Source organism: Pelodiscus sinensis, chromosome 5 (assembly GCF_049634645.1).
Source record: "Pelodiscus sinensis isolate JC-2024 chromosome 5, ASM4963464v1, whole genome shotgun sequence".
Classification (NCBI taxonomy): domain Eukaryota; kingdom Metazoa; phylum Chordata; order Testudines; family Trionychidae; genus Pelodiscus; species Pelodiscus sinensis.
Genome location: NC_134715.1, coordinates 122,676,626 through 122,690,688, shown reverse-complemented (window position 1 = coordinate 122,690,688; position 14,063 = coordinate 122,676,626). Strand labels below are relative to the sequence as shown.

Genomic DNA, 14,063 nt, shown 5'->3' with positions numbered 1-14,063 from the left:
AGACGTTGTAAGACACCAGAATAGGGGTGCAGGAGGCAGGCGCTGTATTGTGAAGACGCATGAAGGTGTAACACCCAACGGGCACATTTGAATCCAGGTGACTCTGCTTCGGGGGTGGGTTGTCCCAGAGGGATAGGGTTGCACTCAGTCTGGTGGCTCCTCCAGAGGAGCTGGGGCTGCACTTTCCAGGTGGTGACTCCTCTACGGCAGCTGGGTCTTGGGCGCCAACCTGACTTCCAGCTTGCCTGGGACGGGCTCCATGGGCTAGCCCCAGCCACCAGCTGCCCCCACCTGCTCTACAGCAGCTGGGGGTGGGTCACAGCTCCAGCTCCCCCTCCCCTTCCCACCACCCTGCAGCTGTCTAGAGGTGAGACAGGGCTCTGGGGGCCAGACCTGACATGCAGCTGCTCCCTCCCTCCCTGCAGCTTGTCTGGGGGTGGGTTGAGGCTCTGGAGGCCAGCTCTGGGCTGCAGTCTGCCTGTGGGTTGAGGGCAAAGGGGCATGCAGCAGCTCACCCCTGGCCTGTAGCTGATCCAGAGGGGAGGGGATGAGGCCTCTAGCTGCACTTCCCAGCCCTGCAGCTGGTCCAGGGGGACAAGGCTTCCAGTTGCCCCCCAGCCCTGCAGCTGGTCTGCAGGTGGCAAGGTCTCCAGTGACCCCTTCCTCCCACCTTCATCTGGTCCAGGGGGATGAGGCTCTGGGGGAGGCCGGTGGGTGAGGGACTCTGCAGTATGACGTTTTCCATGCTCACTGCCCCAGTAGCCACTCACATCCCTCCTCTCTGCCCCCTCCCTTTCCATGTTTTGAAACCATTCCCATTCCAGGCACTTCTCATTTTCCTGGCACAACCAAACCTTGACCTTGCTTTAAGTTAGGGTAAGAGGAAGCTGCATCCCAAATTTGATGGAACAAATGGACACTCAGGCAGGCAGATGCACGCACTCTCTAAAATATATGGATAACCACCACAGAAAGGCATATAAGCCCATTAATTATCATGTATACTTTGCATAAACAAAATAGTAAGGGCTTCTCTTCCCCCTCAGGAAACTTTCCAAGTATTTGCCATATATAACTGTGTTCCAGAGTTCCTGTAAACTCATTTGCCTCTAAGACCAAGTTAGTTTTTATCATTGGCATAAACTGTGGAAGAAAATATAAATAATCAGATGTTGGAATCTCTGCAGGAAACGGGTGTGAGAGAGCAACCAGCCCAGGGAGGAAGGGAAATGGGTTGGGACAGAAATGAGGATCTCTTATAAATAAGGTGTGTGTGGAGAGGAGGAACTCATTTATGTGCATGGTTGTTTTTTCTGAGCTGTGCAGAGAAACTCTGCCTCTTTTAGCATTTTCTTCGTTGGACTGGGTCCCACTACCACTGATGTCAGTGGAAAGTTTGCTGTTTAGCTTCAATGAGAATAGGGGCAGGGCCATTGTCTGTGTATCTCCCTTGCCTTAACCAGTGCTGCTGTTTGCTAAAATATTTCCAGGGAGAACAATGAAAGTGTTTTCCCAGAATCTTCTCTCTGGGCATATTATCTAATCTCTCCATACAGCACATCTCTGATGAACAAAATAACTTCAGTGCTCCCAGTTTATAGCTGCTCTTTCTGAACCTCACTATGGGGCTGCTTTTCTGAAGTCTGCATCATGCTCTGGGTTTTGTTAAATTATGCTACAGTAGGCATGATGAATGCCCAGCAAATTGCGCTAGCTTTGCAAATCAAGAGAGTGTGCCGTCTCACTGTGTTCTTTGGCAAATGCTTTCCCCGGGACAGCTCTGGTGGGGACAATTGTGTGCTGCATAGAGGAAAGTAAATGTTCAATCTCTCCTCCATGAACTGGACATAAATGCATGTGAGTCAGTTGGCAGGGGAATCTAGTGGCAATATGGAAAGGCTAATATCAGGTGAGTATGGCTCTCTGTGTTTAGGTTTTGAAACAATGAACATGTGTAAACCCTAAGAAATGTTTACCTGAAATTAAGGAAAAGTCCAGTGGAAACATTATTTAAAAACTCAGTAAACATTCCCCTGCTCAGGATACTGCAGTGCTGGGATTGAAAACTGAAGTCGCAGGGTAAACTGGCTAAAACCTCTCTAGGAGCAAATGGAAATGAGTAGCCTATTTTTGGGGTTGACACTTAAAGAGATGATGATCAAAGGGAGCACGCAGCACAAATAGTGAAGAGAAAAGGAGTCCTTTCGTCTTCATTATTTGTGCTGAGTTTTGTAAACATTCCCTCGCTTTTTAAAATCTAAGATGCTTATTAGTAGCTTAAGGATTCTTTTTACAGCTCTATGATTTTGAACTGGGCAGTGTCTCTTTCAGAGGGGAAAAACTGTGAGGTTTTAGAGTTGAAGTCAAAGGGGCTATGGAGGATTCTTTCTGCCCTGATCTGAAAGCTGGATTGGGTTCTAATGTTGTCAAACCAAAAACAGGTGTCATTTGAACCCCTTTTTGTCCCTTTTCCTCTTTAAATTTTTGGGGCTGGAGATTTCAGATAAATGGTTCCCATTTTGTCTCATTTCTAAAAGCAACTAATCAGCCTTCTTTGCTGTGTCATTATAGATTACTTTAAGATTACATTTACCTTTGGGTATGTTTTTTGGACTTTGGGTATGTTTTGGACTGTTTTCATGCTGATGCGTGACTCTTTTTGATACTTTTCAGAGGGAGCTGCCTATGAAGGGTAATGAAGCCTCAAAGTGAGAGCCACAAAAAAGGGAAAACAATTTCCTGCTCCATGTAAAATCAATGGCAAAATTGTTAGTGAGGCAGGACCAGCCCTGTAATACAGACCACTGTGGAATGCAGTGCATGGTGTATTGTAGAACCTAGATCAGACAGTTGTTAAGAAATGCAGCTAACAGACGGAAAAAAGATTTCCCCATGTCAGAAAATCAAGCTTCTCCATTTCTTTTTTTTCTTTCAGGATTATATTTGGCACTCTTTATCCTGCATATTATTCTTACAAAGCTGTAAAATCAAAGGATATTAAAGAATATGTAAGTAACGCTTTTATTTCCTGTGCTATATTTTATGGTCTCTGATCGTCGCATTTTAAAGTTGCTACCTGCATTCCAGGTGAGCTTGTAAATGAAGGTGTGTGGTGGGAATCTGACACATAGGCTGATGAATAGGGGCCCTAAACTGAAAGTCAGGAGACTTGGGTTCTCTACCTAGTTCAAATTGCTTATGCCTCCATGCAGTGGCGTAGTTGTGCTCGTATGGCTGATTTTCAAAAGGTGCTCAATTCCCCTACCTAAGATGCAATCATGCTTTGCTTTTTACATTGTAGGAGAGCAAAACAAAATACTGTACAGCCTCTCTGTGGCTGTTCTCTCAAAGCAGGGTTTGCAGCGGAATAAGCAAACCAAAAGTACATATGATTGTGAATCTCTTTCTCTCCAAAGCAACAGCCAGCCCCCCCCCACCCCCCCCCACCCCCCGTAGTGGAATGGCCTCTTTATATAAACTTTTGGCAGGCAAATGGGTGGAGCTGTCCTAGGAGAATGCCTCTGGGTCCTAGCGTCTCCTGGTGCAGGGAGAGTGGAAGTGGGAGAAACAAGACCTACAAGGGCCACTTCTGTCTCCCATAGGGTCTGTGGCGCTTGACACAGTCTTGTTTTCTATCTACACTGTACTGAACACTGCAGAGCCTTCAGGTATTTACTCTAAAAATATCTGAGCATTTCAACAATGATAAGCCCCTTTGCCATGTCTCAGGGACAGCTTTGCGGATCTTAGCATGTCCTTAGCGCGGTGTCGGGCTGCGACTTGGAGTGGCTATTGAGATTCTTCCAGTCGAGCGTTTCCATGGTGAGGTTAGGACTTTCTGTCTGAAAGCATTAACTTGTCTGGAGCATTGTAAGTCAACCAGACGAGGCCTGGCAGATGTGCCAGGTATGTGAGGCAGAAATGTACCTGCAGTGCTGACCCGGCTGCACCTCTCCGGCTGCATAAATCCCCTTTGACACGCTGGCAGTTCAAATAACATCACCAACCCATAGCTAGTAATAATAGTCTCCATTTGTAGATCACCTTCAGCTAGAGGCCTGGTCTGCGCTTGGAAGTTGCTTTGTTAGAGCTAGGTCAGTTAGCGGTGTGTTTTTTCTTTAACCAGTATAGTTCTATCCTTGGGATAGGGTTGCCAAATGTCTGGTTTTTGCCTAGAACACCTGATCTTTAAAGGGGTCCTAGCAGCTCTGGTCAGCACCACTGACTGAGCCATTAAAAGTCTGATTAGCAGCTTAGGCAGGGCTGACAGCTCCCTACCTAGCTCTGTGCAGGTCCTGGGAAGCATCTGACATGTCCCTCTGGCTCTTAGGCATAAGGGTGGCTATGGGGGCTCTGTGCGCTGCTCCACCCTGAGCACCAGTTCCGCAGCTCTCATTGGCTGGGAACCACGGCCAATGGGAACTGCAGGAGTGTGCTGGCAGGTGGGGACAGCATGTGGAACCACTGGCTGCTTCTCCATCTAGGAGCTGGAGAGACATGTTGCCACTTTTCAGGAGCTGTCTGGGGTCAGTGCTGCCCAGAGCCCACATCCTGAACCCCCATCCATGCTCCAACCCTCCGCCCCAGCTCGGCACCCCCATTCATACCCAGACCCTCTCAGAGTCTGCACATCTGCCGACACCATAACCACCTGCTCCAGCCCAGACCCCCGTCCTGTACACCAAACCCTTCATCTCTGGCCCCACCTCAGAGCCCACATCCTCGGCTGGAGCTTCCTCCTGCACCCCAACCTCTGCCCCAGGCCTATGAAAATGAGCAAGTGAGCGATGGAAGGAGGGGGATGGAGTGAGCCTCTAGGCAATGCAAGGGTGTTTGGTTTTCTGCAACTAGAAAGCTGGCAACCCTACCTTGGATGGATGATGTTACATCAATATAAAGGTACCTTTTACCAGTATAGCTTATTCCTTTCCTATATGGGAATAGTTATACCAGTATAAAGCACCTTTACTCTGATATACTGCATCCACACTGGGGTTTAGTCTATATTTAAAAGTTTTGCCAACATTCCTATGGCAACATTACCTCTCCCCTTCCCAAACTGATATAGCTATGCCAGCAAAAGTCCTAGTGTAGATGCTGTTACATGGACAAAAAACCCCAACTTTTGCCAGTATAGCTTATTCTGTTTGGGGAACCGGTGTATTATATTGGCGAAAGAACTCCTGGAAAAATAACTGCATCTCCACCAGGAGATTGGTTGGGGTTTGCCAGTGTAGCCCTCCTGACTAGCAAACCAAGTGTGGACAAGGACTGCTAGGAGTGGTACTGCATAATTATTCTGGTTGAGTTACCAGAGTACATCTTTTTGGTGTTGACAAGACCTCTGACTCTTAGGTGTGTCTAAACTACATTGCTCCATCGATGGAGCCATGTAGATTAGGCTGATCGGCAAAAGGAAATGAAGCCGCGATTTAAATAATTGCGGCTTCATTTAAATTTAAATGGCTGCCGCGCTGAGCCGACAAGCAGCTGATCAGCTGTTTGTTGGCTCAGCGCACTAGTCTGGACGCTCCCACGCCGACCTTAAAGCCCTTTATCGACCTCCCTGTTATGCCTCGTAGGATGAGGTTTACCGGGGAGGTCGATAAAGGGCTTTCATGTCGGCAGGGGAGCGTCCATACTAGTGCGCTGAGCCAACAAACAGCTGATCAGCTGTTTGTCGGCTCAGCGCGGCAGCCATTTAAATTTAAATTAAGCTGCGATTATTTAAATCGCAGCTTCTTTCCCTTTGCCAAACAAACAAATCTACATGGCTCCATCAATGGAGCCATGTAGTTTAGACGTACCCTTGAAGTGCTTTACAAGTATTACTTAATTAAGCTTAGTAGCACCTCTGTGAGGTTCCTAAGGTGTCCTGAGGGGAGCTGGTCACACGATTTTGTTCACAATATATTTTTCAATTAAACAATGGCTTTTTTGGCAAAATGGGACTATCTCTGGGAAATATCATATTCAACAATGTATTGAAAAAAAACATTTGACTTGTTTTTGTCAACTGAAAAAATTCAGCCAGTCAGGCAAAAATTTTCAGTGAAACAAAAAATATTCACCCAACTGGTTAAAGCATTTTGTGATTTTGTTGCCAAAAATCAGAACAAACAAAAACCCAAGAAGTTTTCAGCCTTCCAGTTTTTCAGTGAAAACTTTAAAAACCCCTCCATCGTTATTAACATCATCTCTGGAGATGGAAAATGTGTTTCCTGACCACAACCAAAAAGCAACCACCTCTGGGTGTGATGCAACAACACTGTGATATGGTTTAAGGTGGGAAATTAAGAAGAATGTTGTGTCCGTTGAAGTGGCAGGGGCATGTTAGCTGGTGGGCTATCTCGTCAGCCAAGGAGAAAAATGAGTATTACCCCGAATCCATTTCATACCCCTGCCTCAAGACACAATTTTATGTTCAAACACCCTAACACATAAAGAACTCAAAATAAAGCAATTCCCTGACCAACAAGGTCTGAGGCTCTTGCCTCTCTCAGCCACCAGAAAGAAAAAGTGCTTTTCCCTGAAAACCTTGCTGAGTCATAGAACAGACAGGTAGCTGGTAACACCTTGCTGGCTTTTTTACCCTGTCATAGAGTATTTAGATAAGTTAAGCCTGTTTTGCCTAACTGCAAAGACACTACAGCTGACCTCCCTTCTCTTATATCAAGTCCCAGGGGACCTCTACCCACAAATGGTTAGGATCACAACTATGTATGAGTAACCCCCACCCATTCTGTATGGGACTCTGACTCCCTCTTGTCATAGCTGGTCCCTATATAGAGGTTGATGAGCCTGCAACAGCCTTGACCTCCAAAGCTAAAAGCCTCTACTTACTGCCTAAGCTAAAAGACCCACCTCTGTTAGCTAAGGCCGTAGCAGGCTCACCCACTTCTTTCTGCGGCCGTATGTTACACTGAGTAGGTGTGGATTACATATGTCATCTGAGAGAGCATCGATAGCACACCTCTGCCTGCCAGCCAACTTGGGTAAGCTGATGCTTATTCAAGAGTGCGAGCTAGTGCATCATAAGCATCTTTTCCTGGCAATCTTTCATCCATGTATTGATCTAACCTAACCCTGATTTTAGGGCATGAGCTGATGGGATCACAGCACAAGGTAACATGATAGCAGGGTTGTACTTGGATTTGCAGATGAAGCGGGACGTTATATGGCAGTGTTTCTCAACCATTGATACGAGTACTCTTAGGCTTAGGGGTACTTGAGAGAAGTCTGGGGGGCACGTCAACACAACTGAAATTTGGAGAACATTTTTGATCTAAGTTTTACAGCGCTTTATTATTTTTGTACTTTTTACACCCAAAAATGTCGTCGCCCGCCTGGCTATGATTAAGCTGTTTAAACAAATGTGTTGCAATAATAGGAAAAAAAATGTGTGTCTGAAAACTAGGAACTGGGGGTACTTATAATTTTTTAAAAGGGGTATTTTATAAAAAAAAAAGGTTGAGGAACACTGTTATATGGCATCAGCTGTATGTTCTAGTGTTATCAAACTATGTGTCTAAATCACCTTCTCAGCCAGGCAGCAATGCTGCAGCCGAAACTCCTGGCAGAATCTGAGCAGTGAATCGGGATGCTTTGTCTTTGGGTTAAAAGGATGCTAAGGAACACAGTTCTTCTTCACGTGGGCTTCTGCATGTCTCTGACTTGTGTAGTGGGAGGCACGTATGTGACAACTTGCTGGGGTCACCTGGCAAAGCCTGGTACCTGCACGGCAGATTTCAGAGGCTTTCTTGTCACACGGGAATATCCCCAGGCAAGTGCGGATGGGATGAACTTTGAGATCCCCAGGTGAAAGGTGCTGTACCGCAGATGAGTAAAACACCCTCACTGTACATTTGTGCCTTTCTAGAACCACATAGTTACACAACAACTGATTTCAATTTTCAGGTAAAATGGATGATGTACTGGATCATATTTGCACTCTTCACGACAGCTGAGACTTTCACAGATCTCTTCCTTTGCTGGTGAGCATCATCAGAGGGAGGTAGGGCATTTGTAATGAGACAGGGAGGGAAGCAGAAGTGTTTATAAGGGAACAGAGCTCCAGGGAGTGGACTGAAAGGCTGTGGCTCTTCCTGTGCAAAGGGTTAAATGTCAGGTGCACAGCATGTTTTGCTTGGACGACCAGCACTTCCTCTCTCATTGCTGCCGGATTTAGGGGTTGGAAAATACTGATGTCAGGGGAGCCGTGCAGATGCCAGTGAGAAAGGGGTTGGAACAGGGGAGAGTTTGATGAAGGTCTGTCCCTGACAACAGAGGATGGCTGAGTCAGCAGTCGTCTTTGCTGTGACCCTTTGGTGCAAAAGTTGGGACTATCCAGGGTTCTTACAGAAAGGGTGGAATGTGTCAGTCAAAGAGGGAAACGCCAGTGAGGGGAAAAGGGAAAGAGGCAGAGAAAGTGGGGGAAAGGGACGTGGAGAAGGAAGAGATGAAGGAGGAGAAGGATACAAACAATAAGACTGACTGCGTGTCGAGGAGCCCCCCCACCCTGCACCCCCATCTGCAGCCAGATGTGACTCTCCTCCAGCCAGTAGAGTAAAAATGGGTTTATTGCTTCTCCAAGATACAGCACAGCGTAGGTTTGATGTAGGCATAGGATAGGCCAACAGCCCTAGTTCCCTTGGGGGGAAGGGTTCACAGGCCCCTGAATCCCCTATACTGGTTTTTAGTCTCCTTCCTCTATGCTTCCCCATACTCTGATTGCCCATCTCCCAGGCCCTGCCCCCCAGCGAGGTGGTTGTCTCCGCCTCCGCCTCCTTTCCTTTATGTCTCCCTCTGGGAAGAGCCTTGTTAACTGATCAGGCTGGGATTAGGTGTCTGAGCCAATACACATGTGGGTGAGTCAGTGGGAATCACACCTCACAGCACATCCAGGTGGGGACACCGAGTTACAGAGAAGACAGCCCCCCACTATGTCACAAAGACAAATTCCTTTTTTTTCCTTCCTAAGAATTGTCTGATCCCTACTGTAACCCAGTGGTTATTGTGTGTTGCATGTGCCCCTCTGTGCCTGATCCACAGACAACAAGTCTGTTGCAGCCTCAGTTAAGAGAGCTGCTATTTTTGGCTACCATACGGGGACCAAACTGGGGATTGCCAGAGCTAGAAATATGAGCTACTAAAGCTGGAGCTAGAGATCCACCACTGTTTTTTAGCTGGGGCGGTAGCACGTTGTGTGTTACAGGCCTCTCTGTGCCTACACAGCAGTAGGTTCCAACAGAGGCTGTGTTGTTCGCTCCTGCTCTGTCCTTTTTCCTTTGGGATAGATACTCCGGGGTGTAGAGAGTAGACAGAGGAAAGTGACAATCTTGTTTGCAAAAGAGCCCAGCAGCTTCCTTCCAGGTTGTTCTCATGCTGGGATTAGAAGAGGAGGAACACAGGCCATTGTTAAACTGGGGTGCCGAGGTCAAGAGAAGCTTTGAGTACTCAGCATCTCTGCAAATGAGGCCACTTAGGAATGAACCCAGAGCCCGTTGACGTAAGGGGAAAAACTCCTGTGGGCTTTGGTTTAGGCCTTTCAGAGTACGTCTACACTGCATGCTTATTTCAAAATAAGCTATTCTGGAAGAAATACTCTGAAATAGCTTATTTTGAAATAGCATGTCTACAGTACAGGGAAGCCTCAAAATTAGTCCAAAGCAGGCTTCCCTAATGTGGACGTGCTTCCTCGATTTAGAGCCCCAGGAGACACTGGGGAGTAATTGCTTTGAATGGCCCTGGGGAGGAGCTGATTTGAAATAATGGAATTGCTGTGTAGACACTCGCATTATTATTGCGAAATAATGGCTGTTATACTGAAATAACACTGCTGTGTAGATGCACCCTTAGATAGGTAACCTAACTTCAGGCATGTGTTCACCACTCTTATACAGCTTGATCCAAAGTCTATAGAATCAGAGATGTCAATGGGCTTTGCATCAAGTTCTTAATCCTTATGCATGTAGTTCCTAGAGTTCATCTACACTGCAACGCTATTTCGGGATACCAGAGTATCCCAAAATAGCTATCCCGTGTCTTATTTTGGGCTTGCTACTCCGATATCCCTGTAAACCAGGGGTCCCCAACACGATGCCCGTGGGTGCCATGATGCCCGCCGGAGTATTTATGTGTGCCCGCCTAGTGACCAGGGCCGGCCCGAGCCATTCTTGCACCCCGGGGCCCGGGTGCCCGGGTGCCTGGTGCAAGCGCCCAACAGCCCCAAAAGGTTGGGGACCACTGCTGTAAACCTCATTCTACGAGGAGTAAGGGACGTTTTGGAATAGCGCTTTATTTAAAAATTTGGTGCTGTGTAGGCAGTGCCAAATGACAAAATAAGCTATTTCGAAATAGCATTGCAATAAGATACGCAATGTGCATAGCTCAAATTATGTCTCTTATTTTGAGTTACAGTGCAGTGTAGATACTCCACAAGGACCCAGACCTATAAGTCCAATCACCTGAGGGGAGCACTCTTTTCAATGGGAGTTTCAGGAGGCTCACCCTCACACAAAATCTGGAGGAATTATGTGGGTACGTCAGTGTGTCCCTTTTTAACTCATTTGGGCCTGATCCAGGAGGTGTGACTGCAGACCTGAGCTAGCTTTCGTCGAGCTAGCTTGTTTACCAGAGCAGCAGTGAGGATGCACCAGCGCAGGCTGTGGCTCGTGCTACACACACAAGTAATCATGTCACGTTCCAACCCTGGGCTGCTGTGACTTCCCTGCTTCGTACCCGAGCTCGCTAGCTTAAAACTAGCTTGGGTGGGCCTGGATAACATGCAATCACACACCCCCTAGTCACAGTGTAGACACATCCTTAGCTGAGGGAAATGAGACAAGAAAACGGGCAGACGATGTTAGATTTTTTGAAAATTCTCAGTGCTGCTCGCAAAACAAAGGCGAAGGACACGTGTGGTTAGAACTGGAACATCCGCGGTATTAGTGATTATTCTGTGAATATTACAGTAGTGCCAAAAGTCCCCAGGGAAGATTGGGCCCGATTATGCTGCACACTGTACAAACACAGATAGCAAGTCAGGGCCTGCCTAATATGAAAGGAATGAAGGTTCGATTGCCCAATGATAAGTGCTATTTAACTGCAGAAAGGTAGAGAGACAAAAGGTGTATAAATAAATCAGTAGAGGTCTATAAGGCCTGGGAACATTGTGAAAGCAGCTTCCCTGGCCCCTTTGTGCATACAGCACCTCCTGTCCCTTAATTGACTGTTTAGGTCCCTATTAAATAATGTTGCTGCTATTTGGCTGCCAAAAAATCTTTGCATAGAGCTCAGCCAGAGTCTGGGGGAGAGTGAAGTTGGAGCAAGTGGGTGGTAGGGCTCTCAGTTAGACAGAAACCACTCTAGGCTATGAATCTGCCAATTGCTAACTGCCTTGGGCTTCTATTATCATCAGAGAAGCAGTTAACAAGAGTCTGTGTCATCTTTGTTTTCCCATAGGTTTCCATTCTATTATGAACTGAAAATAGCTTTTGTAGCTTGGTTGCTATCTCCGTACACAAAAGGCTCCAGCCTCCTCTATAGGAAATTTGTACATCCAACACTGTCTTCAAAGGAAAAGGTAATTACAGGTGTTCATGCCCTAACTGAGTAGATGGCTCCCGGCAATGGAATTAGCATGTTTACCATACTGTCAGCTGTATCAATGCCTTTCATCTCAAGATGAGTCACTGCTTTTTCTTTTATTTATTTTGGTTCTTTGATCATCACCTCTTTTTTGTGTTTGTTTGTTTGTTTGTTTGTTGGGTGTGTGTGTGGGTGGGTGTGGTTTTTTGTTTTTTTGTATCAGCAGCTGGTGAACCCATTCAGAATACCTTAACTCTGTCTGGGCACTGGGGAAGCTAGGAAAGGGGGAGACATGTATATTGTTTTCCCTGAAAATATCACCCCAGAAACAGACCTTCCCAGCATGACAAACTTCACAGGTTTGGAAATGGTTAGTGTAGCTGGGATGACAAGGCCGGTGAGTTAATGTCGCTTATTGGACCAGCTTCTGTTGATGAGGGGGAAAGCTTTTGAGTCACACAGAACTCTTCCTTAGGTCTGGGAAAGGTACTCTGAGTGTCACAGCTATATGGAAGACAGAACAGATTGGTTAGCATAAGTATGGTAAGGGACTACTTAAGGTGGAGTGGCTCCTTAACACCTCTGCAGTCATAGGACAAAAAGGGCGGTTGGGTGAGTGGGTTAGATTGTTGTAATAAACCATAAATCCAATCTGTAACTTGGGCCTAGTCTACAAACTCTCTGAACACGTCATATCCACACTGAAATGTAGCTCCCACCGAGGTAACTTGCCAACTACACCGAATGAATAACTCCACCTCCACAACAGCTTAGCGCTTAAGTCTATGTAGTTAGGTTGATTGCTTACGTTGTCTGCTGCTTTTCGGAAACTATCCCACAATGTCCCGTACTGGCAGTTAAATGGGGGTAAACATTCCCTAGTGAGGATGTGCACCATTGACACCAGGAGTGGACATGTAAAGACCATTCAATTGCTGTGGTGGCTGTACGTCCACGTAATTTAGGGCCACTTAATTTTGTGGTGTAGACGTCCTCCTTCCCCCGCTAACTCCTTAATAATTGCTTATGACTAAGGCTACGATCCAGTCACAGGTGTTTTTAGTAAAAGTCACGGTCAGGTCATGGGCAATAAATGAAAATTCATGGCTTGTGACCTGACCATGATTTGTACTATAAATAACCCTGACTAAATCTTGGGAGGCGGGTTATCACTGCTGGGAGGGGATCCCTGAGGAGCAACCTGGGGAGTGGGGGCTGCTGAAGGGGAGGCAAATCCAGCAGCATCAGCTGCCAACGGCTGCCAAACAGTGTCTACTCCAGCCATCCCTGAGACTGCTGCTTAGGCAGTCCTCGGGGCCAGTCGCACCTGCCATTGCTCAGGCATTCCTTGGGCCAGCTGCCCAAGCAGCAACAGGTGCGGCTGGCTGCGGAGCCACCTGAGCAGCTAGCCCTGGAGTCAACTGCTTGGGCAGCCCTAGGTTCAATTACACTGGTGGCTGCCGAAGTCATGGAGTTTGTGATTCCTCCGACACCTGTGACAAACACAGAGTCCTACTTAGGCTAAACAATCTGTTCCGCTTCGTATTTACCTGTGACACCTAGAGAACCTTTCGAAAGCTTCTCTCTCTCGCCATCAGCAGTTGCCCCAATAAAAGACGTGACCACCTGCCCTGTCTCTCCACTATCCTGAGACCAACACGGCCACAACTACACTGGTGTGTCTGTGTGTAGGGGGGGGACTGGTTGGGAGTGAGTCTCCTTTGCTCTCTGTTCCAAGCTGTGCTAAAGAATTGCAGTAGGCTCTTGAGACACATCTCCTGTCTCCTGCCTACGTTGCATATTACACTAATGTGTCTAATGTGCTTTGAGAGCTTTGGATGGAAGGTGGTGCGTTCACCAAGAATAGTACTTCTAGAAAGGACGTCACACCTCCCCAGCTCTGGTATTTTGGGCCGTGTGTTGCTCTGCCTGGGGAGCATCTGCTGATGGGACCGGGATGTGGCTGAGCAGTTCCCGGCCATCAAGGGTCCTTTTGAATGTACTGTCTGACCATGGGAGTTGATCATGTGGCATGTCTGCGTCTGAGAGACAAGCAAGAGGATAGTTACTGGTGGGTGCCACGCTAGCAGCTGGAGAGATGGAAAAGCCTCTGCACAGCCATGGAACACGCAGTGCCCATAGGGTGGTAGTGCTCACTGTCCCCTAACTGCAACCCCAACAAGCCTCAGCTGTGTTCTAGGGGGGCCCTTTGTAACATGCAGTGAGGAGTTCAATCCCCAGGTTTGCTCCTTCTTGGGCTCCTCTGCTTAGATGGCCTACAAGTAGGGATGTTAAAGGGTAACCGGTTAACTGAGAAGCATATGCCTTACCAGCATGCTGAGTGGTTAACCGGAGCCTACTCCCCATGGTGGCCCAGCTGGCAGGGCCGCAGCAGTCCTGGAGCAGCCCCCGCTGGCTCTGGTTGTCGCGAGTGGGGGCTGGAGTAGCCCCCATCACTCTCTCAGCCAGCACTT

The 14,063-nt window shown here is 47.4% G+C and overlaps 1 protein-coding gene across 18 annotated transcripts in view; it reads left to right on the top strand.

Annotated features, from left to right (window-relative positions):
* REEP1 (receptor accessory protein 1) overlaps positions 1-14,063 on the top strand; it is a 101,447-nt gene that overhangs the window by 42,758 nt on the left and 44,626 nt on the right. For 17 of the 18 annotated variants that reach the window (XR_012904434.1, XR_012904433.1, XR_012904436.1 and 14 more), the window contains exons 2-4: positions 2,936-3,008; positions 7,918-7,994; positions 11,464-11,584. Coding sequence is in view for 13 of the 18 variants with exons in the window: in XM_025185693.2 (XP_025041478.2) it covers positions 2,936-3,008; positions 7,918-7,994; positions 11,464-11,584 (271 nt within the window). In the remaining 5 variants the exon portion in view is untranslated. Of the gene's footprint in view, positions 1-1,601; positions 1,910-2,935; positions 3,009-7,917; positions 7,995-11,463; positions 11,585-14,063 lie in introns of those variants that run through there. The other variant, XM_075930949.1, reaches the window with a different exon arrangement.